This window comes from Python bivittatus, unplaced genomic scaffold (genome assembly GCF_059951505.1).
Source record: "Python bivittatus isolate LINGU-HERP-01145 unplaced genomic scaffold, Pbiv_v1 ctg000570_np1212, whole genome shotgun sequence".
NCBI classification, from domain to species: Eukaryota; Metazoa; Chordata; class Lepidosauria; order Squamata; family Pythonidae; genus Python; species Python bivittatus.
In genome coordinates, this window is record NW_028277097.1 from 4,923,999 (window position 1) to 4,949,234 (window position 25,236).

Consider the following 25,236-nt stretch of genomic DNA (forward strand, 5'->3'; position numbering starts at 1 on the left):
AGGCTTGAATGATGGATCCATAGTGTACCTAACATTGCCAGGAACGCTCTGGTATTAAATTTTAATACCACTTTAAATTAAAATATAGAAATTTTTTTAACACAAAATATAGAAAATTTTTAAACACAATTACTTATTTTGTTTCAACTGTATCTACTATTCTGAAATCCTAGAGTAATTAACCAACCAACCAAATATCAATAGAACATTGCAAGAAATTGATAAAAGGAATAGCTTAAAGTTACCACCATGTTGTTCTTACCTATTCTTTGCCATAAATCATACATCTGTTAAAAGAAGTACATATTCTGTATTGTTGTAACTAATTATAGATTTTATTTTTACATAAAAATAGATACTTCTACTCCATCAGAAAATACCAGCCAGAAAACTCCAGGAATTTCTAGCCACACAACTTGGGAATACTCCAGTTCAGGTAAAACCCATAACTTTCTTCCTGAACTTTTCAGTTTTCACTCATGGGTTATTTCAAGCTGTAGTGACAATTGTAAAATAGGGTCAGAGAACCTGTGACTTTCCCAGTGTGACTGAACTTCACCCCTTATCATGACTGACTGTGGCTGGGTTCCAGCCCCACTCCTGTCAACATGATCTTCATCCTTGGGAAGTTCGACTCTCAGTACTCTTTCAGAAACAAACACTTTAAAGTTGATGTATGATACTGATCTAAAAATGTTATCACTCTAGCAGCTAAAGCATGCTGTTTGTCATTTATGGATGGGCCTGCATTTTTCAATCCAGGCAGCTGTATGAAATAGCTTTGTTGTTAGAAATAAGCACCATGGGAATTAGCCTCTGGTAATTCACGTAGCAAAATTCTGAAGGCTGCAATTTATACAGGATTTAGATTGATGGACAGGCATATTACTACTGTGATTGTCTCCCACCTTAGTGGAGAAAAACCAGAAGTATTAGCTGGATAATTACTGATTTGGATGTTTCTAGGCCACAACACACCCTCAGTGATGTGAAGCAGGACCCCCAACTTTGCCTCTCCTTGTTTCTGTCATCATGCCCAAAATAATTGTTGATGGAAGACAGATACCAATCAATGCTGAGTGGACATGATAAATGGATTTACAAGTTTCAAGGTGGATTTACAAGCCACCCAGAGTCACCCGTTGGGGGAGATGGGCGGCATATAGATTTAATAAACAAACAAAGAAAGTTTCTAGGTTTCAGAGTATTGTGAAGGAGTCTGTGCTGGGGCTTCAGAGGATGTGTATCCTTTGGAAAACTTATTTTCCTTAAAGTTCTGGCCAGTCCACATTTAGTTTAAATTACAAAATCTGTCCTCCAACCTCTTCCCCTACAAGGGAAGCTCCTTGGAATTTTTGAGAATTTCTCTGGGTGGTGCTGCATAGTGACATAGATGTTGCTGCTCCTGGGTTGTGGTACTTTTGTTACTTTTTGTTTTCTACTACATTATCTCTCCATCACTTGTAGCTTCTCTGGCTGTTCCTTTTCTCAAATTTGAAAAGGCTACATGGAAGGAATTTCCTTGTGTCACCTTCCTTTGGAATATAATTGAAGTAAAGATGTGATTGTTCATTGACAAACAGAACCATTGCATAAACTCCTTTACCACTTCATGATTAAGTTGCAAAAGAGGTTGCAAACCACCAAGGAGGTTATTATAGAATGATAGACAGAATTTGAACATATGGACGTGATTTCACTGAAGTAGATTCAAAAATGCTTAATGCTTCAGTGGTGCTTATTTTATAATGTGGTCCTGGGTACTTTAAGGGGAAGTTCAGATACAGTATTTATTTCTCTGAATGGTTTCCTGAACAGATTTCCTGTCAGTTGGCAGATGCCTTATCTTCAGACACTGCTTAAAGGTTTCCTGGAAGCATCTGATGGGCCACTGGGAGAAACAGGATGTTGGTCTTAAAGATAGGCTTCCTTCTGACCCAGTAGGGTTCTTTTGAACTCCTTCAGCTCAGCTGGGCTTCTCTTCCCATGTGAACCATTGGCCAAGTGGTCCAACAAAAAGTTACCTTTTCTAAAATAAAGTACAACATTTGCTCCCAATAATTTTATCTCACCTACAGGAAGGGAGGAGAATTTGGAACAGCTATCCAAATAATATGTAAAATGTGTTACTAAAAGGGGCCCAACTCCTGCAGGACCAGAAGGCTTATTAAAAGTTTTTAAGAACTAGTGCTGTTATTATTCCTAAATAAGGATGCTTCCTGTTTTCAATAGTATAGACCCAAGTGGAAGAAGCTTGCTCTGATTTATATACTATTGCATTCCTGGAGATTCTGAAGGGCTTACAACAATCCATATAGAGCAATATAAATACAGCAAACAAGTAGAGCAGTTAACAACAAGTAATCATAACCAGCTGATGCACTTCCACTGGAGGGGTAACATGATATACATTCATTCATTCCCAAATACTGTTGAAGAGCCACATTTTTATAGTCCTTCAAAAATTTAGTAAGGATGGCATAGTTTGAATGACTCGGGGCAGGCTGTTCCAAATGAGGAAGCCCATCACCAAGAAGACTTGACAGTGAGGTCCCTGTAGATGGCATTTCCAGTGTCAGCCCAACAAGGTAGACCCAACGAAGAAATCAGTGTCATGTAGGTATGTAATTTTATTGTAACAGCTATGGTAGCAGAATCTTGCAAGTCTGAATGCACTTCCCCTGCCCCCTCATTTTGTCATAGAATGAACTAGGGAGGGGCCTGTCGGAAACGTTTATTTATTGAAATGGGCTCAAGCTGCGCTTGTCTGACTGCTGCCCTGGTAGTGGCTCTTCCTCCTGTCCTTCATGGCCATTCCCTATTCCTGCCACACCTAGAATAGATGCCAATAAATCTGCTCTTTCCAAGTGAAGAAATAGCACTACGTTAAGGAATTGTGGTGGGGTGATTGCAGTGAAGGGGAAGAATTAAATTCTCTTTTTTTTTAAGAATCCATGTTCAATGCAATACAGGTAGTCCTCAATCTATGACCATTCGTTCAGTGACCATTTGAAGTTACAACGGCACTAAACAGATGGTGGTTATGACTGGTCCTTGGAATTCCAGCTGTCCCAACACCCCTGTAGTCACGTGTTCGTGATCTGGGTGCTTGGCAACCGGTTTGTACTTATGACTGGTTGCAGCGCTCCATGATCATGTGATCACCATTTGCAGCCTTCCCTGCTGGCTTCCCCAGAAAGTCAATGGGAAGCTGGCAGGGAAGGTTGCACGTTGCTGGGGTAAGTCTCCCCCAGCTGTGCACCTTCCCCCAGCTCCTCTGTACTTGCCCTGCACCAGCCACTCATGCACCCTCACACACCCTCCGCGACCCACCCCACACCCTTGCACATCCTCCCTGACCTGTGCCATGCCTCTCGCACATCCCCTTCCACCCTCACGCACCCTCCCCAACCCAGGCCACACCCTCCCTGACCCGCACTGCACATCTTGTGCACCCCCTCATTCCCTTGCATCCCCTCTCCAACCTGTGTGGCACTCTTGCACACCCTTTCCAACCTATGCAGCATCCTCATGCACTCTCCCCAACCCACACTGCACCTCCTGCACATCAATTGGGTTTCAGGCGAGGATTTAGTACTGAGACAGCCTTGGTTGTGCGTGTTGATAACCTGAGCCAGGATGGCGGTGGTACATCCATCTTTATTCTCCTTGATCTCTCAGCAGCTTTCAGTTATAACATGTTTTCAATGATGTCCCGTTGAAATAAATCTAGTCTCTCTCTCTTTTTTTAAGCAGGTCCCTCCTCTACTATGGAAAGTTTTGGTCAAGCTGAGAAGATGCCTATCCTGAATGATACCATTATCATACATGGTATGTTTTTTTTTTTTAATCTTCACTTGAACATTGACTGATGAGAGATTTATGCTAATTATTATTATAATTTTGAATCAGCAGTAAAGTTCAAGGTTGATTGAAAGTAATTTAATGAAAGTGTTTGATTCAATTTGTTTAACTAGCTGAAAGCCTGCGCGGAAATTGATGAGTAAAAAAAGGCTGATTCTAATGTAAGGGTAAACATTTCATTCTGTATGTTGTTGCTTGCTGTTTTACACAAGAGGTTGTCAAATAGGCATGCAAGATTTCATTTTATGGTTGTAAGACTAAATTTTGCATGCAAACAGAAGCTGTGCAGTGTGTCTGCCAACACGTTTGAGGTAATCCTTTTGCTTCACATTGGAGCCACCAGATCTGGGCTGCAAAATCCAGATAGCCGCTAGAGCCACACAGCTTAAAGTGCCAAGGTTGGGAAACACTGCTCTAGTTTAATCCTTCAAGGCTCTAGATACTGTGTCCCAGTGGACCTTTTGCAGTGCAGAGCTGTATTGACTGCTACTGCCTTGTAGTTGGTTTTACTGATAGGTCCCACCTAGCCACCACATCAGTGCAATCTTACAATGACTCTGAATCCCTTTCCTCAGCATTTTCAAATTCTCCTTTTCTGTCTCCTCCTTTCCTTTATATGGTGTATCCACTAACTCTGCCTCCTTTTACTCCATTATCAGAATTTAACCTTTCCTAACATCTTCACAGGATTGTCCCCTAAAAACCTTTTTGTTCTTCTCAGCATCCCACTTCTGACGACTCATGACTCACTGCGCTCATTTTCTAGCACTATTTTGTCATATCCCACCAATATATGACCTGTCAATTCATGTTGTGAGAGAATTCCCTCTCCCACAGGTCCTCCTCATTTTCTGTTCAGTGATGGAAGGTGGGAAAGAGCAAAACAGTGAATGTTGATGAACATGTAGACATCTGGTAGAAGCCATAACGTCATGCATGTCATAGCCCCCTCACAAAAATTATGCAGATTATGCAATTTGTGATGTAATTTGAGTAGTGACATCATGGTATGCACATCATTTACCCCCCTTGCAGATTCCCAGGAGTGCACATTAATAGTTCTATGCAGGGTGCATTGCAGGAGAGAAAGACCGAACCAGTGTCCCGCTCATTCTAGTACATTATCTGAACCCTTGCCATGTCTCAAGGGGTGAAAGCTACTGCACGATTCACTGGATGCCTGTGTTTGACATTTATGCTATCCTCGTTTCCTTTTGATTTTCGTAGGCAACCTGAGAGGTAGGCTAAGATATGAGACAGCTGATGGCCAGCCATTGAACTTTGTGGCTGAATGAGGATTTGAATCTGGGTTTCCCAATAACAGTAAAGTTGCCAAGTTTGAAGCCATCATTTTTATTTAGCATGGCATCTATCTGTGCCGGCGGAGGTTTATCGCAGTTGTAGTCTAACATTTCTGAAAGATGGCAGGTTGGAGAAGGCAATGGGGTGTTGATGGAACTAGATCAAATTGATTCAGTTCTACTGTTCAGATAGAGGCAGCTACCATCTTTTGCTCTGTTGTTAAAGCCTTGCTTTTCATTATCCCGTGTACCAATAGAGGTGAATATGTGTAGCTCAGGGTTAAACTGTGGAATCTTTGGGGTTCTCTGAGCTTGGTTGTTTTCTTGCAATCATTATCCGGCTAGGTAACATCTTCAGTGCTAAAATGGGATGGGGTTTGCTCTCTATTTATATACTCTGGGCTGCCTTGCCAGTGCTGGTGGGGGTGGGGCTTTTGTTTTGCTCCTCTGGTAGTTCTTTGATTAGCATCTGTTTGCTGCTTGATTGCATGCCTGGTGGTAACCTTTGCTTATCTGGGTGATGATTGCTGGTGATTGATTGCCACTTGTTGAGATGGGTGGCTATAGAAATCAAACAAACAAGCAAACAAACAAGATTTCTTGCTTAAAATTTAAAACTCAACAGAAAAAAATAATAGGGCTTGCTCAAAAATCAATATCATAGAAAAGGTAAAGGAATTTAGTTATTTTATTTCTCTTAGCATATCCTTCTGGAACAATGTAAAACAATGTCTTTGTACCATCAGACATCTGTGGTGAGAGGGTAATTCCATGGTAGAACATGTAGTTGGCAAAAAGGTCCAATCTTCCCTGTTTCCAAGTAGATCTGGAAAAGTTTGCCAGTCGCACTAATCAAAACTTTTCCCAGTCACAGTAAACAAAACTGGATAGAGCAAGAGCCTCATCGGATAGAAAGCAGTCTTCCCAAACTAAAGTAACAGTTACGAGATTAGTTCAGATCAGTTACGTGATCTGAATTCTAGAAAGTAAACAAATCTTTAAAAATTAATCAATGAACAATTAAGATTTTTTCAGTTGTCATTTATTGTGGAAAACCAGACTCACTGATATGGAATCTTTGGTGTTTCCTTAAGTTTGGTATCAGGAGAGAAGAATTTATCTGGAACAGGTTCTCCTTGAATTGCAGCAGGCTTCCACGTTCAAAGTAGATTGTGAATGACATGTGTAAGAAGAAATGCTGGTATTCTGATGACATTTTAGTCTATGCCCACTATTAGGCGCAGGCTAACAGGTAGCATAATAGCATATCTAGTTGGACATCCAAGAGACCAAGAGATTATCAGACAGCCAAAGCAATTGTTTTATGAATGAAATGTTTGGTTTAAACATCTAGAATACTCTGCTGTCACAGGCTTACTTGCCAGGAGCTGTGTTTAAAATTCATCTGTTTCTAGAGTATCTGAAACAAAGGTTTGGCATAACTGTGGTGTGTGGGACTGTAATACCTTAGAAGTCTAAAGCTTCTAATTGCCAAATTAATCTGAATGTGCGAATTGTTTTGAAGCGAATGGCTGCACAAAAAGTTGTTTGAGTAATGCATTCACTTTTTAACATTCTTTTCTTTTAATCAGGGAAGTGTTATCTCTTCATTATTTCCCATAATAGGATTCCCCAAAGTCTCTGAAACAAAAAGTATCACATTAGAGAGTCCAGCTGAACTTGAACTGATGTGTAGTTTGGTTATCAGCAACGCCACAAACATGGAAAAAATGGAGACCATTTGGAAGTCAGGAAATGTAACTATCAAAACGGAGACCATCAGGAGGAATGAAACTCAAACCAAATGGTGCACTCGAAATACGTGAGTGGCTTTTGTGTGATGTGCTGGCATTGTTTAAAGCAGAGAGGAGCAATCTTTTAGTAGCTGAGGGTCACACTAGGCGGGGCACTTGAAACGGCTGAAAGACTGTCATGTAGAAAATGAGGCAGGATTGTTCAGTGCTGGATTTAATAATTTTATCTTTTTGCCACATTAAAATTTATAACTTGATAACAAGTTTTAGAGGTCTCTTAGTACTGCACCCAAGCATTTTAAGGGCTGCAAGCAGCTTGAGACTATAGAACACTATTTCTGAACCTTGGCAACTTTAAGATGTGTGGACTACAACTCCCAGAATTCCCCAGCCAAGGTGGCTGGGGAATTCTGGGAGTTGTAGTCCACACATCTTAAAGTTGCCAAGGTTCAGAAACACTGCTGTAGGATATAGACCTCTAGTTTCTTTCTATGCACTGCACTGAGGCAGGACACTGACCAACTACAATATATCCAGAGAAGAGGAATCAACATGATAAAGGGTCTGGAAGGAAAAACTTAGAAAGAATGGTTGGAGGTGCTGGGTCTATTTATCCTAAAGAAGAGAAGTTTGTGGAGTGATGCAGTAGTGCCCTTCAAGTATATGAAGGGCTGTCATGGAGACAGTGGAACAGAATTTTACTAGAAGACAGGCCAAGAAGCAGTGAGGTTAAATTACAAGAAAGCAGATTTTGGATGGAGAACAGGAACGTTTTCCAAACAGTAGGAGCCTTTCAACAATGGAACAGGCTGCCTTAGACAGTGGGCATGAGACTGGATTAGATTATGATTGAGGTCCTTTCCATCCCTTATATTTTTTAATTCTGGGGTGATAACGTAAAATAGGTCAGCCTCTGTTGCACAAATCAGGGAGGCTAGGATTTTTTAAAAAAAATTTTTAAAGCATGATTTAATCTTTATAATCTTCATTAAATATGCAAGTTGGGAAGTGTGCTATAAATTTAATGCATCCATATACTGTAGCTTTCTCCTTAGTTGATTAGCCAACATATTGAGATGATTCTCCTATAAAGTGGAAGGTATCATCATCATGCCATATTGTAAGAATATCTCTCTTTCCATTAGCGGTAATCAATTATGGCAGTTGTGACATCACAACATAGCATAAACCAGGAAGTTAGGCAATCTTTCTAGGTTGGCAGCCACATTTAGGATTTTGAGAGTCAGGAGTAGGTGGCCTCACAAAATTGATTGTCTGCAACAGTGGCAGGTCCCAAAGTACCCATGAGAAAGAAGGCAAATTGAAGTGATTACTCTATATCATCCTTCAGGATGCTTCATACCAAAACATCTTGTCATATTTTTTAGATAGCTGGACAGGACAGAGAAACATTCTCAGAATTAAGGTGATGTTAGAAGCAGGCCCTTTGCTTTGCAATGAGTCAGTATAGCTATATTTTAGTTAAAAGTAATATTTAATGTCTCAGCTGGCGCAGGGAGCCTGGTGAGTGTCAAGGGAAATATCAGGGGATTTATCACATTGCCTATCCATGGTACAACCATGGGAGGAAGATAATTCAATCATAGGTATGCCATTTTTGACAGTAGACTGGGGTAATTGAACCACAATAGTTCCATCTATAGTATTTGAACTGTGATGATCCATTTGGACAAAATGTTTCCGCTCTCAACTGATGAAGCTACATCTATGTTTCAACAAACTGCTTGCATGCCAGCTTCTATCAATCCAGAACATTACTGTTTTCATATTGTTATACTTAATTTTCACTTTTTACTTTATAGCTCAATAGTGCTTATTAAGTGTTAATTATTTAACTATTTTTAAGGATAAAAGTCAGAAACAAAGACCAGATGGGAAACTACACATGTGTTTTTCAAACTAAACCAGAAATAAATGCTACATTCCATTTACAAGGTAAGATCCAAGAATTTTGCTTCTACAGGATCATATTAAATTTTTAGGATTAGTTTTGTTCATATTTAGTTATCAATGACATTAAGCATGTCAGCTGTTAGTGGATAGATATGTGGACTTTTCTACTCTTTTAAATTCAGAAGGACATAGGTTTGTATTAGATGTTCAGTATGTGGTTTGTGACAAGGAGTCATGAAACAGTTCATCCAAATGTAACTTGAAATCAAACCCTAAGAAGACAGACATAAACCTTCCACATCCTGAATTTCCTTTAACTAGTGTTCTAAATCTAAATATTAAGAAGAAGAAACTCTCTTTTTAGTTGCTATCCTCAGAAACATTGTGCTTTCTCTGTATCCCCATGCTGTCAATACTGTAAATCTGAAAAGGACAATGTGTGGCCTGCAGATGTTGAACTCCAACTCCTATAACTCTAGCCAGCAGGGTAAAAAGTGAAGGATGATAGCAGGTATCTTCCAGTGAAGTCTGGAGGACCATGTTTGTTGTCCTGCAGTTGGAATTCAGAATTTCAGTGTAGCTTGGAAAATAAGAATTATCACTTGCATACTCGTTGCATAGGCCAAAAAAGAAATGTATCACTAAACAAGGGACAAAGACCTGGATTTAGCTTGCATTTGCTAACTTCTGGCTATAGAAGCAAATATAAAAAGAATTGTTATAATGGAAGTGAACACCTAATACATGTGAGCAGCCTGACATTATCAACTGTATTACATTGGCTCTTGAATTTACTGGCTGATGTATTCCATGCATAAAAAGAGTTTCTGCAATAGTAATTATGTTCAATGTGCGCTTACCACTGGGAACACTCCAGGCAAATGCAAAGCTAGGCTGGTAAGTCATATTAGTACCTAATCAAAGCAAGACAGTTCTTCATCTTAAGGATCTAAATTGTTCCTGATTCAGTAGAGAGAGGTGAGCAACCCATGGCCCCTGATAGCAAACCAAGGGTGCAAATAATGTGTCCGGTGTTCCACACATAACTTTCTATCACACCTTCTGTGTCTTTCCTCAAGGCATTCCAAAGGGAAGGAGGCCAAAAGCTTATACAAGGATTTTAAGAAGCAAAACCAGCAAATTTACACCTTAAAAACCCATTCTTCCCAAAGCACACCATTTAGCAGCAAACCAGAGAACTGGCCCCATATTTTTCTGCTAGGACATATTAATGTTTTATGCTCGCCACCATCCCGATTAAAAAATCCAGAAAAATTGGAAAAAACTGGATCCACCACACAGTCCTCAATGCTGCCAACATACATAAAATGAAAAAAAAAGGTCTAGCAAAAAGTTGCTTGCAATTAACATGAAGCAAACGGCAAGTCAAATTCAAAAATATGATCTTTTTCTCATTAACATAAAGGAGGAATTTTGCTATACATCATCAAAAATACTAATCTCTTTTCAGACATAACTTAAAATATGTCAAGACTGGTTCCCTTAGGTCTCATTTCTTTTTGTTCTTCTTTTTTCTCTTCAAATCTGCATGGAATTTCCAGCAGTTTTTACTGTTGCTGTCCCTTTTTACTGGAACGGAAAGATATCTTCTGATGTAAGATGGTATTTTACAGGGGATGCAACTTGCTGAATTAATGAGATGACTAAATATAGAATGATGATACAGATTAATGGACTGTATCCATTAAACATTAATGATTTGCTGCCTTATATATACACTCACTTGCTACTGATTTTTAAAACTGAGCAAGTACATTCTGAAGAATCACCACTGGGGCTGTAAATACATTCACTTTCAGTGCTATGCCATTGAGTGGTAGTAGGGGGTAAACATAATTCTTCTTGTCTTTTTTGCAAAACAACATTTTGTAGGATTAGAATTTTGACACTGTACAGTTTAAATGTGCATCTAAGCCCTAATCAAGCATCAGTCACCCAAAGGAATTCAGTTTCTTCTTTTAGTCAGGTCAGTTCTTGAAAGTCTGATGCCATTAGAGCCCCAAGGGAATTTCTGATTTGGGTACTTTCCCACAAAGCCCTATTCATTTGCAGAAACACCTGCTCATCTCCAGACCCAATTTCAAGATTCTGATGGGAAAGGCTCTATCACTTTGACAGGACAGTTGCTTTTTCATGACCCCATGGAGATTCAGAAGTAGAAAATTTGATTGAGTATGGAAGGATTAAAGACCAACACTGATCATCAGGGGTTTTTAAAATAGTCTTGTCTATATTCTAACCTATATACTGTTGCTTCAGCAGCAGAACTGCTCCAAAAGTGCTAAATCAAGAACAATATAATGGGATATTGTGTACCTATCATTCTCACATAATTATGCCTACTGACTCCACAGACATTTGTTCCATTGCTTACTCTGAGTCATAAAACAGTGCATGCTAAGAAGGAAAATTTCATTAGGATAAAAAAAAAAAAAGCATGGTCAGGAATATCACACTCTGCAGCTGAACATTAATCACACTGGAAAATGGTGATGATCAGATACATTTTATTTCATGCTATTTGCTCAGTTCTAATCTATCAGTGAGACGCAAGCAATATATTTCGCACTGTTATATTTTGTAGCTGGGTAATGGTGTGAGCAAAATAAATTTGCTCAAACCAGAATGCTCTGAATGGGTCCTTCATAGTTGGCTCTGGCAAACTTTTGGTTTTTTCTTGTTCAGGAATTCTAACAGCTAGTTTGCAGAAACCCTACTTTTTATTTTTGCTTGCTTGTTGTTTCTGAAGGAGAAAAATTGCACAAACCATGTCTCCACAATATTGGCTGCTTATACAGAAAGCCTGGTTCATGTTAAGTTTGATTACCTGCACAGCAGTGAACATATTCAGGTTGCTGTAGTAGAACTCTGTCTCACTGGGAATGAGACACACCTTGCAGGCACAGTCTTTTCTTACGCATAATGGCAAGTTCATATCTTAGTGGGAAATGATATATGAACTTTCAGATAAACCTCATCTTCAATTGTTATGTATCCTTCAGCCAATCATGTTTGCTCAGAAGTTAATTTTGAGTAAATTATTTCCATGGGATTTAATTTCCAGGAATGTTTCGTACCATATCTATCTGTGGGTGTCACAAGGGACATTATTTCCATATAAATTGTTAAGTCTGGAAGACCAAATCTACCTTGAGCCTACTGCCAGTAGCTGGAAGTGTGTGTAAAATAAAGTTATGTACACTGAAAATGTTTCAACCTTTCACCCTTAAAATTGTACTTTATGATCTAGTACAAGGGTGGACAACTTTCGTGTAGCCAGGGCCCGTTTGCTAATTATTTTGGCCTGCTTGGGGTGCTTTTTTTGGTGCAAAAAACCAAACCAAAAACAAAAAAAAATCACCTCAGTGTTTAGTGGGTTTTTAATGTCTCCAAGTAAAATCCTTTCAAAATCTCCAAAATACAACAGGGAGGGGGAAATTCTGATTTTGTTTCCACAGTGTCTAGCCAGAAGCTTATGGGAAGTCCAGAGCTAATGTCCACACAGAATGTTGCAAGGGCAATGGGGCAGTTTCTCTGGTTCTGTTCTAACTTGTACTGAATCAGAGAGATGATTCAGCAGTGTTGGGGGGGGGGGGAGATGAGTGGGTGATATCTTGGCAGTGCATTCACTCAGAGAAAAGAGAAAGAGGTAGAAATGGTTTCCTGTTGAAATAGCCATGTTTTAAAGGCCTACCTAAAAATCATGCCGTTCTACAGAATGAGGGCAGGGATAGAGAAGACTTGCTTCCATGATCCCTGAAAACAGCAGTCCCTAAAATAGAAACTATGGCCTTTTTTTTTCATCGATTGATTTTCAGTCTTGAATCTACCCTCTTCTATTTTATCAAATTCAAATTGAAAATACACTTAATTGTCCTTTACTGGAATTGCCTGCAGGAGCTCAGGAGGCAATTGAAATTGCATAAAGAGCCTTAGGCACTATTTCTGTCAAGAGTCATGTCCTGTTAGGGATACTCTACATCTGTGTTTCTCAACCTTGGCAACTTTAAGAGGTGTGGACTTTAATTCCCAGAATTCCCCAGCCAGAATTCCCCAGCCAAACCTTTTAAAGTTGCTAAGGTTGAGAAACACTGGTCTACTGGTCTCAACTTTTTTTTTCCCCTTCCCTGATAGCCTTTGGCCCCTCTCCCAAACAGAAGGTTACAGGGAAAGGAACAGCTATTGCCAGGAGCCTGAATTAATCCCTTGCATAGAACCACATTGAAAATAGGACTAGGGCTACACTAAATTAGTCCAAAGCCCAATGTGGCCTAGAGGCTCCAAGTTGCTTATCCCCGCTGAATTAGGAGCCTTTGATTTTCTCAAGTGAAAGTCTCTGGAGTTTGTTCTGTTCTATTACGTATTCCCTAGTTCATTCATTCTAGTTCACTGGGAAAGAATTGTTTTAACTAGTAATGCTGATACTGAAATGTTGCTAATGATATACAGTACATGCCAGTCCAAGTAGAAGTGATTTGTCTCTCAGATGCAAACATTAGAAATCATCGCTTTGGCCATAAGCATAATGGAAAAATTGCTAATTCTGTGCTCAGAATTCAAGTTTTAAAGTTGAAAATGGTGCAGACCTGCCTTGACTCAATGATTGAAAAGGCCAGGCAGTCTGTTCACTGGAATCCAGTCACTGGAGCAAAGCAGCCAGTAGACACCAACAGACATGGAAAAATTGAAGTATCACCAGTCAAAGCATTGAGGCAATTGTCGCTCTTTGTGTGCGTGTGCGCGCAGTGCATATCCCATGTCAGAGCATAGACAGTAGATCCCAAACAACCAGGAACTCAATCATTTTCTAACTAGTTTATTAGAACATATTCTATAAGCACACCCATCCACTCACATGTACAAAATGTACTTACCAAAGAGAGAGAGAGAGAGAGAATGTATCTTTTCCACTCACCCCGTAGATGAAAGAGAGTTGAGAAATTTCAAAGAGCTCTTTGGAATTTCAGCTTTTCCACTGCCAGATTTCCATCATTCATAGCTAGCTAGTTAGCTAGATTGTGTGTGTGTGTATGTATGTGAGAGAGAGAGAGAGAGAGCGAGCACTGATTTATTTATTTATCAACTTTGTATGCATCTTGGATGAACTCCAATTGCTTGGTATTTAACAAGGTACAAAAATATGGTAAAGTATAGAAAACACAAGAGTAAAATAGATAAACCCCAAAAAGAATATATGTCATCAGGCCCAAAAAGCCCTCTGGGAAAGCTCTAACTTTAGCTTTTTCTACAAGGCAGACAATGTGAAAGACAGATGAACCAACAGGAGGTCACTGCAAAAGACTGGCCCTGTTACTGAAAAACAGCACTTTTGGGCTTTTTCCCCCTCCGCCCCTCAGAATGGAGAAGATGGTTGAGCCAATTCTAGTGGGGAGATGTGGTCCTGAAGACAACCTGGCACCAATCCATAATGGCCTTTATAGTTTAATACCAGCACTTTAAATTGCACTCAGAAGCTAATAGGAAGCCAACACAGGCCCTATAAAACAGGTGTAATATATGCCCAGGGTTCCTCAACCTTAGCAACTTTAAGATGGGTGGACTTCAACTCCCAGAATTCCCCAGCCAGCATGTGGGTGATGAGCTACTGTGGTCAGATTCTCTCACAAAAAAAAGAGAAAAAAAATCACATTTTGTTCTGGCCTTGTACCTTCCTTCCTTGTTTTGATGTGTCAGTTCCTTTCACAAGGAAAAAAACCCCTCATATATTAGGAACAGCCATGCAGGCAGGATGGATAGGTCTTCCTTTCAGTTGGCTTCCATTCTTAATGGTGCCAGTTGATGGTTTAATCTGCATTCTTTAGCTCTCGTCTTCTTTCCTTTCTTCTCTTTTTCTGGTCAGCTGATAATCAAAGAATACAGACAGATGAATTGGATTCAGAGAGGATATAGAAGAAGGATATAGAAAATAGAATAAAAGAATGAAGATTAAAAAAATAAAGATACAGTGGTACCTCGGGTCACGAACGCTTCTGTTCACGACCAATTCGGGTCACGAACAGCACCGTTCGCAAAATTTTGCTTCCGTTCGCGAACTCCGCATCGGGTGACGAACAGGATCCGCGGCCATTTTCCCTGCTGTGACACGTGGTCGTGGCTTCCTGTAGGGAGGGGGACTCTCCCTCCAAACAATAACTGCCTCCCCACCCGCCTTCCTGTCCTCCATGACTCAAGCAAGGTTAGCGTTCTCTCTCTTCATAGTGTACTGTACTGTATTTTGTGTCATATTTTTGTGGTTTTAAAAAAAAAAACCATATGGTTCAGAACGGATTAACCGTATTTACATTGAACCTTATGGGAAAATTTGATTCGGGTCACGACCAATTCGGGTCACGACCAGAGTTGCGGAACGAATTAAGTTCATGAACCGAGGTACCACTGTACTAGGTAGAATACAAATGTACATTTCACATCACAAAGGGCATCACTTTGCTTGGCCCTTTGCTGTACTGTAATAGAAGTGTCTGCATGTGCCTACAGACCTGCAGAACACTGTCAAAGGCTGGAAGAGGAGGCGGCACTGGGTTTAGATGGGGAATTTATTAAAGGCTTGATCCGAGGAAAGCCCTTCCTTGAGACTTCATGTGGGCCTCATCTTTGAACCATATCATGTCACAGTCATTCTTGTTTTTCCTTAGTGCCTCAAATCCATGTAAAGTCTGAGCATATGATCACTTATGTGGGTGACACCGTGATCTTGACTTGTGAAGTTGGCAATGAGAAAACTCACTTTAACCCAACTTTTTGGACCTGGTATTCAAATAATGGAAGTGGAGAGGTAAAGTTCTGTTTCATTTATGGGAGGAATCCCCCCCCCCATTATTTCAATATATTTTTTAAGCTATGCTTTTATAATATAGACCAGATCTAATCCATCTTGCCCAAATTAGGCTGTGAATCAAATGTTCATAGATTTCCAAGGTTTTTTTTTAAAATTTCCCTTTCACATTTCTATTTCACAGTCATAATTTTCCTGCTAGGATGTTTAATTTGCATATTTAAAAATCTAAATGTTGGGATTTCTAATGATGCATGAGTTTGTGCTAAAGATTCTTCACTCTTTTTTCCTCTGTTAGGTTCTTATTAATTCTACCCTGATGCCAGAGAAGTACAGCCTTATCCAGACACATGCTAACATTACCAAACTGAAGATCTTTGATCTCTCTGAATTAGATAGCAGTTTTTACTGGTGCAAAGCTGGATTTCTACTGGGTGAAAGCAAAGGAAAAGTATCTCTCAAAGTCCTCACCTATCTGACCCCTCTCAAACCATTTCTCGTAATAGCTGCTGAAGTTATTATTTTAGTAGCTCTTATCTTTATCTATGAAGTGTGCTCCAAAAAGAAAGAAGAGAATACTGGTAAGATATGGTGGAATAACATATTGAAATGTGATTCTTTTATTTGTTTTGTTTGTTTGTTTATTTTTTACAATAAACCAGTGAATTGTAGACTTCTGCTTATGACTGAAGTTTGAACTTCAGACCAAAACTGATGGTTTTCCTCAACTTGATGGTCATGGGTGTCCTTAGGGCGTAAGGGAGGGGGTATTAATGTCTTGCATGTTCATTATGTCATCATATAAATTATGCAGATAACGTAATCTGCTGAGGTATAATTTTTGTCATGATGTGATGACATGCAAAACATCATTATGGCTTCTACCAGACACCTGATATGTTCCCATAGTGTTGGACCTCAGCTTCTAGAATTCCTGAGCCACTCACTTCTTGTGAGATGGGCAGCCATATAAATTTGATAAACAAACAAATAAATAAATACATCATAATTTGTGTCATTTGTGAGATGACATCATAATGTGTATGATGTCATTGTAGCTTTGATCAAATGCCTATGTGTGCTTGTCAAGTTGGAAGAACTGAACCTTTTCAAAAGGCATTCAACACGTACACCCTTTTTATGGCAGGAGTTTTTTTTTAACTTATGAAGAGTTTTAATTTGTTACTTTAATTTTATTTCCTCACTAATTCTTATTTTATGTTTTTATTATATATTGCCATGAGACATCAATAGTTGGCAGTATAAAAAATTAGCAATATATAACTAAAATAAGTATGAAGTGAAATCACCTAATGAAACTATAGAGAGGAAATATATTGGCATTAAAATAATCTGGCTGTTAGCTACTCCATTAATTAAATTTGCAAAGGTCTTTTTCACACTAAAGGAAGAAACAGCAACTCTTTCTATCTTGCAGTGTTACTGGGCAAAGTATTTCACACAAGTAACATGCTTCCAGTTTTAATATTCCATTTTTGATATTTGTTATCTTTACATATTTCCAACTAAGTTAATATTCTTTGTTATCCTTAAGCATGATTCCTTTTGTAGAAAGATTTTGTAAGCAGTCATGTTAATCAGTCCGAGTCAGTTGACTATAGCATCCCATAAATTCATAAATAAAAGGAATAAAATTAAACACAGTTTGGTCTACACCAAACTGGGTTTAATTTTATTCCTTTTATTTATGAATTTATGGTTAAGGCACCAGGCTAGAAAATGGGACCGTGGATTCTAATCCTGCCTTAGGCATGAAGCCAGCTGGGTGACCTTCGGCCAGTCACTCTCTCTCAGCCCTAGGGAGAAGGCAACGGCAAACCACTTCTAAAAAATGAAAACTGAAGGGACTAGTCCAGAAAGTCACCAGGAGTCAAGACACTCAAAGGCACAAAATATTAAATAAATAGTTAAAATATGCCAACAGAAAATACAAATCACTTTCTTCCTTTTTCTCTTTACAGAAGTTGAAAAAGAATTTGAACAAACAGAAACATTGTAAGTAATGTTACTGTTGTAATGTTAAAGTAATAATGTTTCATGTTTTACTATGAAAGTAGTATAAAGCTGAAGCTGTAACAGGTGACAACCAACTCCATTAAAATTCAGTCTCAGTGGGTGTTGGACTTCAAGTATTAATCCTGCTCAATCCATTTGTGTGGTAGTGGGAGAAGGGTTGGCAGGAAACCCACTGAGCCCTAAATATATGCCAAGTGTTATTAAATGTAAAAATACCAAATCGTTTATTTGTCCCCTAATGAAAGTGAGTACAAATTGTTATGCTTGAAGATTGCTGAATCTGATATGACTCAGTACTTGCAGAACAGGAAGTACTATTGCAAGCTTTTTAAAATTTAGTCTAAGGTTGATCTTTTTCACATTTAACCCTAAGAAATGTTTGCTGAAGTGTTACTGTGCTTAAAAAACAGTATCAGACTGTATTTCCGCCCCTCGTCCAACCAAGCTGATAGGGAATGATTTCAAAAAGGAGATTTTTTTTGACAAAGCAGTAGAATAGACAGTACGCCTTGCTTCCATGCTGCAAACCTACATCTACATATAGACATTTGCAAAAGACAGAGAACAACTGAGAACAAAACTGTTACAGGAAGTGGTGGTTTTTCTTCTAGTCCTCTCGTCACACTTAACTTTAGGGTTATTCCCATGTTCAACCACTCACTCTGGCAATCTCCTAAACTCAAAGCCTAGTAATTCTTAGGGTTTATTTCTTGTGATTGTGAACTAGTTAGTTGCTAGGACGAACAACCCAGTGAACCAACTGCCTTCCCAGAAAAATTTGATCCCAAAGGCCTGGGTGGCTAGTTAACACACACACAAAAAATCTTTCTTTTCGAAAGGCACCATGTTCGTACTCATTCTGCAACCATCCTAGCTTATAAATAACCTACAAAATGCTAGTCCTGACTTCTGAATCAGAGCCTCTGCTGCAAAATTCTGAATGCCACCAGACAGTCTCAAGAGTATTGCATGTTACTAGGCTTCACTGATTGTTAAGTGCGTTTCTACGGCAGTGAGCCTGTACGTTCAGTTCTCAGTCTCACGTTCTTCTTTCATTCCCTGAACAGTAAATTCATGCAACATTTTGAAGTCCCTTGTGGGTTCTCCTTTTTCTGGCAGAGCAGCAAACCAAAGATAACACTGAACCAGAGAAATCTAAATGCAATCCAGTGTTTGCTTAAATCAGACTATCAATTTACAAAAGCAGAATTTAGCTCAGATGCACCACATTAAGTGTATAATTTTTCTAACTTATCCTATAAAGTCTAAATTTAAATTACTATGGTACGAGTCTCAAGCGGCAGGTAGAGGGGCTAGCCCAATCAATGACATGCTGTACAAGATGAACAGAGCAGGAAGTAGGGAAGCTTTGAAAGGGTAGAGACATTTGGGCAATCTCTGTTGGAGATCTTCTGACTCTTACCTCATAACCCAGTCCTTTTATATACTTTTGAGATCCAGGCTTTCGGTCCACACCTGTGGAATCAGGCTTTCTGATTGGTTCTCATCCATAACCATCCAATTCAGGCTATGTAACCAGCCCGCCTTTTGGATAACTATCTCTTGACTTTGGGTGGAGGACTTGGGTGCAAGCTTATTAGAGATGCTCAACCCATGCAATCTAGGGAATTGGCTACGACTCTCCTTCCCAGATGCTGTTTACATCTTAATCTTCAACAACCTATTTAACCAAATATACTGAACTTGTGTTAACCCCATTGATCCTCCACTTGGTGACTGATGTTGAGACAATTTATAATTCAGTCATCAACAGGCTTTATTTCAAATTAATGCATCAAAGAGAAACATACTACAAATTAAACACATTAGAATAGAAAACTCATATACAGTCATGTGAAAAAGAAAGTACACCCTCTTTGAGTTCTGTGATTTTATGTATCAGGACATAATAAAAATCATCTGGTCCTTAGCAGTTCTCAAAAGTAGGTAAATACAACCTCAGATGGACAACAACGCATGACATATTACACCATGTCATCATTTATTTTACAAAAAGAAAGCCAAAATGGAGAAGCCCTGTGTGAAAAACTAAGTACACCTTATGATTCAATAGAACCATCTTTAGCAGCAATAACTTGAAGTAATTGTTTTCTGTATGACTTTCTCAGTCTCTCACATCGTTGTGGAGGAATTTTGGCCCACTCTTCTTTACAACATTGCTTCAGTTCATTGAGGTTTGTGGGCATTTCTTTATGCGCAGCTCTCTTGAGGTCCTGCCACAGCATTTCAATCAGGTTGAGGTCTGGACTTTGACTGGGCCATTGCAACACCTTGATTCTTTTCTTTTTCAGCCATTCTGTTGTAGATTTGCCGGTGTGCTTGGGATCATTGTCCTGTTGCATGACCCAACGTCGGCCAAGCTTTAGCTGTCGGGCAGATGGTCTCACATTTGACTCTAGAATACTTTGGTATATAGAGGAGTTCATGGTCGACTCAATGACTGCAGGGTGCCCAGGTCCTGTGGCTGCAAAACAAGCCCAAATCATCACCCCTCCACCACCGTGCTTGACGGTGAGATATTTGTGCTGATATGCTGTGTTTGGTTTTCGCCAAATGTGGCGCTGTACATTATGGCCAAACAACTCCACTTTGGCCTCGTCTGTCTAACGGACAATGTCCCAGAAGTCTTGTGATTTGTTCAGTTGCAACTTTGCAAAGCTAAGCCATGCTGCCATGTTCTTTTTAGAGAGAAGAGGCTTTCTCCTGGCAACCCTTCCAAACAAACCATAATTGGTTTGTCATGAACTAATTGTACTGTCATGAACTTTAACATTTAACATGCTAACTGAGGCCTGTAGAGTCTGAGATGTAACTCTTGGCTTTTTTGCAATTTCTCTTGAGCATTGCATGGTCTGACCTTGGGGTGAATTTGCTGGGACGTCCACTCCTGGGAAGATTGGCAACTGTCTTGGATGTTTTCCACTTGTGAATCATCATCCTCACTGTAGAATGATGGACTTTAAATAGTTTGGAAATGGCCCTATAACCCTTCCCAGATTGAGGGGCAGCAAAAATTGCTTCTCTTAGATCATTGCTGATATCTTTACTCTTTGGCATTGTGTTAACTCAATGCTCAAGACCAGCAAACTCCTAAAACTTCAGCTTTTATAGAGATAGTCACACTTGCTGATGATCAATTGATGAAGGGCATTTGATTAGCAGCACCTGGCTGCTACCTACAGTAGCTTCTTCATACCTATGGAAGCAGTAAGGGTATACTTAGTTTGGCTTCTCCATTTTGGCTTTCTTTTTGTAAAATAAATGATGACATGGTGTAATATGTCATGTGTTGTTGTTCATCTGAGGTTGTATTTACCTACTTTTGAGAACTGCTAAGGACCAGATTATTTTTATTATGTCCTGATACATAAAACCATAGAACTCAAAGAGGGTGTACTTCCTGTTTCACACGGCCATACATCACAGCAGCATTCTGAGAAATCCCCATTAGATCTTATCAATGCTTCACATTCATTTTTATTTAACCACATGGGACTACGCTGGCTCTCTGCTTGTTCAGAACATTAGAAACTCTAATTTTATGTTTCTTCATAGGCTGAAAAAAAAAATCACCTGTAATTTGAAGCTTAGAGTTTTGCTCCCTCGCTTGTATTTTTGTAGAAGGTGATGTGGAGACTGCCTTGTTAGTTTATAGATACTGTATGTATAGAAATAGTCGCAACAGGTGTATATTTCTAGAAGGTAGGGAGCCTCCTCACTGATGGCCAGCTTCTCCATTTTTTATCATATCTCATGTCTCTGTTCTGTTCTATTTCTGGGGAAGTTTAATCGAGTACGACTTAACAGTGGGAAAACCCAGCTAAGGATGAAAGTCCATATTGACATTAATAAAAATCTGTGATGGAAAAAGACTGAAAAAAAGAACCATTTATTCTGTACAGGAAATCAGAAGACAGCAATGGTGTGGAAAATAGTACTACCAGACACAGAAAAGTCTAAATCCTTTGTGGAAAAGTGGTAAGTTGCAAAGTAAATCTGAGAGATGCTGTGTTTATTAATGGCTGGGTTTGTTGAAACTGGAAGTCCAACCCATCTCACGAGTGTCAGGTTTGGAAAGGCTGAACAAATATTAAGAAACATTTATTCATTTATTTTATTCAATTTATTTGCACCTACCTCCCATAGGTGACTTTGGGTGGCAAGCACAAATAAAAACATCAGTACAAGAATATAAAATGAAAATTAAAAATAAGAATATACGGGAATAAAATGAAAAAGTGGCAGCTGGGATTAACCATCACCAATAATTAACCATATCTCACAGGCTTACCTAACCAGCCAGATTTTAAGGACCTTCCAACAGGCTAGTAGAGACAGGGCCAATCTAATCTTGGGGTGGAGGTGGAGGGAATGATGTTCTAGAGAGAAGGCACGGGGATAGAAAAGGCATACTTCTTGTGTCTCACTAGATGACACTCTTTAATAGATGGGAGCCAGACCATGCTCCTTCTGCCAGAACTGATGGGGTGGCTGGAGACAATGGGTGAAAGGTGGTCCCTCAGATATTGTAGCCCCATGCCCCAAGGCATGTATTTTCCTGCTGCAGAACTATTTCCATTTTAGTTTATGAAACAGTGAACTCAGTTCAGCCCCCACCCTAAATAGTATTGTTTATGGAATGTCTTTTTGGACATAGGAGGAATCAACCAAGTGGTGCTCACTCTATTGAATTACAAATGACTACCAGATAAACTTTGAAAAGTGGGGCAAGAAGTTAAAAAGGGAGTTTTTCATATAGTCAAACAGAGAGTCAGTAGGACTCTAGTTCTTCTAGTTCTTTCTATGCATGTCTTCCCCAGCTTTCCCTTGTTCATACATTGTACCCCACACACACACACACACACACACACACATCAGCAGCAGCAGTGTTCATGCTGGAGAAAAAGTGTGGGGGGAGTTACAGTCAGAAACATCTGAAGAGCACCAGATTTGGAGATAGCTGTCTGTCTGAAGTGCAGGATATATGGAAAAAAGAAACTTTTGCCATGTCAGTTGGAATGTTGGTTATGAATGGTCTAAAGGAATAACACTGTGCGAAGGACTTCTGATTAGTCTGTGAAAGACAGAACAGATCCCTTCTTCCCTTGAAGTCTTGTTCCTGACCAGCAGAAATAGAACACCATACACACAGGCAAAACTAAGGGCATGATGATGTAGGAATTCTCTCAATTAATTGATAGGCGTTTTAAAGATGGCATGGCATCCATATCTATGCATTTCCACATACACGGATTGTGTCTCCTGTGCACTGTCTTCCATTTAGATACAGGGAGATTGATACAGCCACTCTTCTAGACCAGTGGCCTGCATGGCACCGTTTCACAAGTGTCTATGAGAGGTCTGTTGAAAAGGATGGTGGCTGTGCAGGTGAACTGTTACTGCTGCAATGTACAGCTGTGCATGGCAGTTGGCAAGGCAAGCAAAGTGGGGAAATGGCATCACACCTGTCACGATGTCATTGTGGCTTCGGTCAGACATCTGTGCCGGTGAGCAAGTGTTCTTTTTTCCGTAGGTCTGCATACATCAAAAGTAATGCTTGGGGCTGTTAAAATGCGAAGTTGGGACATTTGAGACTTGACTTAGAGTTTGAACAACTCTCAGCTTTAATCAGCATCTGAAAGTAATACTACAGTACTTTGAATCAGATGGTATCACTACACCCTTTTAATCTATCTGTTCCTTTTAATTTAGGCAAGATGAAAAGAAAAGCCAAGACTGCACTGAATAAAAACTTTCTGAAACAGTGGAATTGCATCTGCTTGGCTTCTAATTATGGCCTTCTAGGTGTCTTTTAAAAAACAATACTGCTTAAAAATGCCTTTTTAGTAATGAATGTATTAAATAATGCTGATGCCATACGTATTGTCCTAAAAGTTCTATCTAAACCTATGCTATTGACTATACTCTTACTCCTTTGGCTGCATTTAGCTGTAACCTAGACTTAACTTTCATTCATTGATCTGAATATGTAAAGAGTGCATTTTTGTATATGATGATCAGCACCAACTGATGTATTCTACTGATTCCTCCATGTTAGGAAAATAATGTTACCAGAATAAGCCATCAAAGCCAAGATTTACAAGGAAAAGTTATTACAAAGGATTTAACATTTATACTGAGAATTAAAATATATCTCTAACCTAGAACCAACTAAAATAGAAAAAGTCTGGCATGCATCTTTAGCCTCCAATATTCTGGGTCAACTGAGGATCACTCTTAGAATCTCAAAGCATTTTCTCCTTTCCTTTTGTAAAGAAGCAAGTTATTAGTTCTCTTGGAAGAGGTTATTTGACTGGAAGGGTAGTGTGAAGAATATGGTAACTAAGTAAAAAAACAAATACCAGGTGGCTACTTGTCCAGAAGCGCCGTCCATGAGTGAACAATAGCAATACATCCAAAAGGTATGCCTTGCAATCTCATAATTTCATGGTTTATTAATAACTTTACCAAAGAATAGAGAAAGTATCCAAATTTCCTTTAAAAAACGAATAAAGCCATAACATTTCTAATGTGTTTTAATAGTCTTTTCAATTTCTGTGCTCCCTTTTCCCTTCTCATTGTTTTTGCAATAAATGTCAGTAAATAAATGTCAAATGTTTGACTCGATTAAGCTTTCATGAAGTGTTAACACGAACACAAATTATAACTACACATTTGAAAGAGTGATTCTCCCTTTTCAGCCAGCAATGGGGCTGTACTGCTCTTCCATATCCCAGGGGCATCTGCAGAGGGCAGGAAGGGGTCAAAAAAGGCAAAGTGGCCACCACGAGCTTGTGATCAAAACCCTGCTCCTTTTGACATGCGTCCTCTTCACCTTGCCTCCGACATCACTTCTTTCTAAACGTTGACAATGACATCAGAGGAAGGCATCAAACCACACAAATATGAGCCAAATGAAAAACAGTCATTTATTTTACCAATAGAAAGAACAAAGTGGAAATTTAATGTCTTGCAGTGTTATTATAGAATAAATATCTTTAAAAACTACTTGTGTTATAAAAGATAAGGAATATAAAAGTCTTGCAAAGCAGATGTGCAGTAAATCCTGGAATGGTCAATCATTTGGATGCCTCAGTCCCCTAGGATATTAAGGTTATTACTCTCTATTTGTGATATGTCATGTTTAGGTGAAAAATAGGAAACGATTTGCTGACAAACAGAAACGGGGATTTAAATTGGTATTTCCAACACTAATGTAGTAGATATATATTTCCTTCAGTAGCTATAGATTCTGTGTCATATACCCCAGTCATTGAGTGTTGGGTGGCATACAAGCTTAAATTATTGTTAGTCGCACAGTCAACCAGATGTTTAGACTGGATTTGGCATTTTTATCCACCTATCGGGTCTTATTATTACTATTATGTTGTTATTGTTATTTAGAATGCATTGCAATGATCTAGATGGGAAGATATCAGTGGATTAAAGTAGCAGGAATAGGAAGCCAGCAGAAACTGTATTTCAACTACTTGAAGATTAGTGACAAAGGTGAATTTAGGGGTGGGAG

The 25,236-nt window shown here is 39.2% G+C and overlaps 1 protein-coding gene across 2 annotated transcripts in view; it reads left to right on the plus strand.

Annotated features, from left to right (window-relative positions):
- Nucleotides 1-24,335, plus strand: part of EMB (embigin) — a 33,420-nt gene extending 9,085 nt beyond the window's left edge. The window contains exons 2-10 of one of the 2 annotated variants that reach the window (XM_007435279.4): nucleotides 356-436; nucleotides 3,754-3,831; nucleotides 6,792-6,987; nucleotides 8,787-8,875; nucleotides 15,511-15,650; nucleotides 15,949-16,231; nucleotides 17,633-17,666; nucleotides 21,611-21,686; nucleotides 23,421-24,335. In XM_007435279.4, the coding sequence (XP_007435341.1) occupies nucleotides 356-436; nucleotides 3,754-3,831; nucleotides 6,792-6,987; nucleotides 8,787-8,875; nucleotides 15,511-15,650; nucleotides 15,949-16,231; nucleotides 17,633-17,666; nucleotides 21,611-21,668 (959 nt within the window). In that variant the 3' untranslated portion in view covers nucleotides 21,669-21,686; nucleotides 23,421-24,335. The remainder of the gene's footprint in view (nucleotides 1-355; nucleotides 437-3,753; nucleotides 3,832-6,791; nucleotides 6,988-8,786; nucleotides 8,876-15,510; nucleotides 15,651-15,948; nucleotides 16,232-17,632; nucleotides 17,667-21,610; nucleotides 21,687-23,420) is intronic. The other variant, XM_007435280.4, reaches the window with a different exon arrangement.
- The last annotated feature ends 901 nt before the right edge of the window (nucleotides 24,336-25,236 follow it).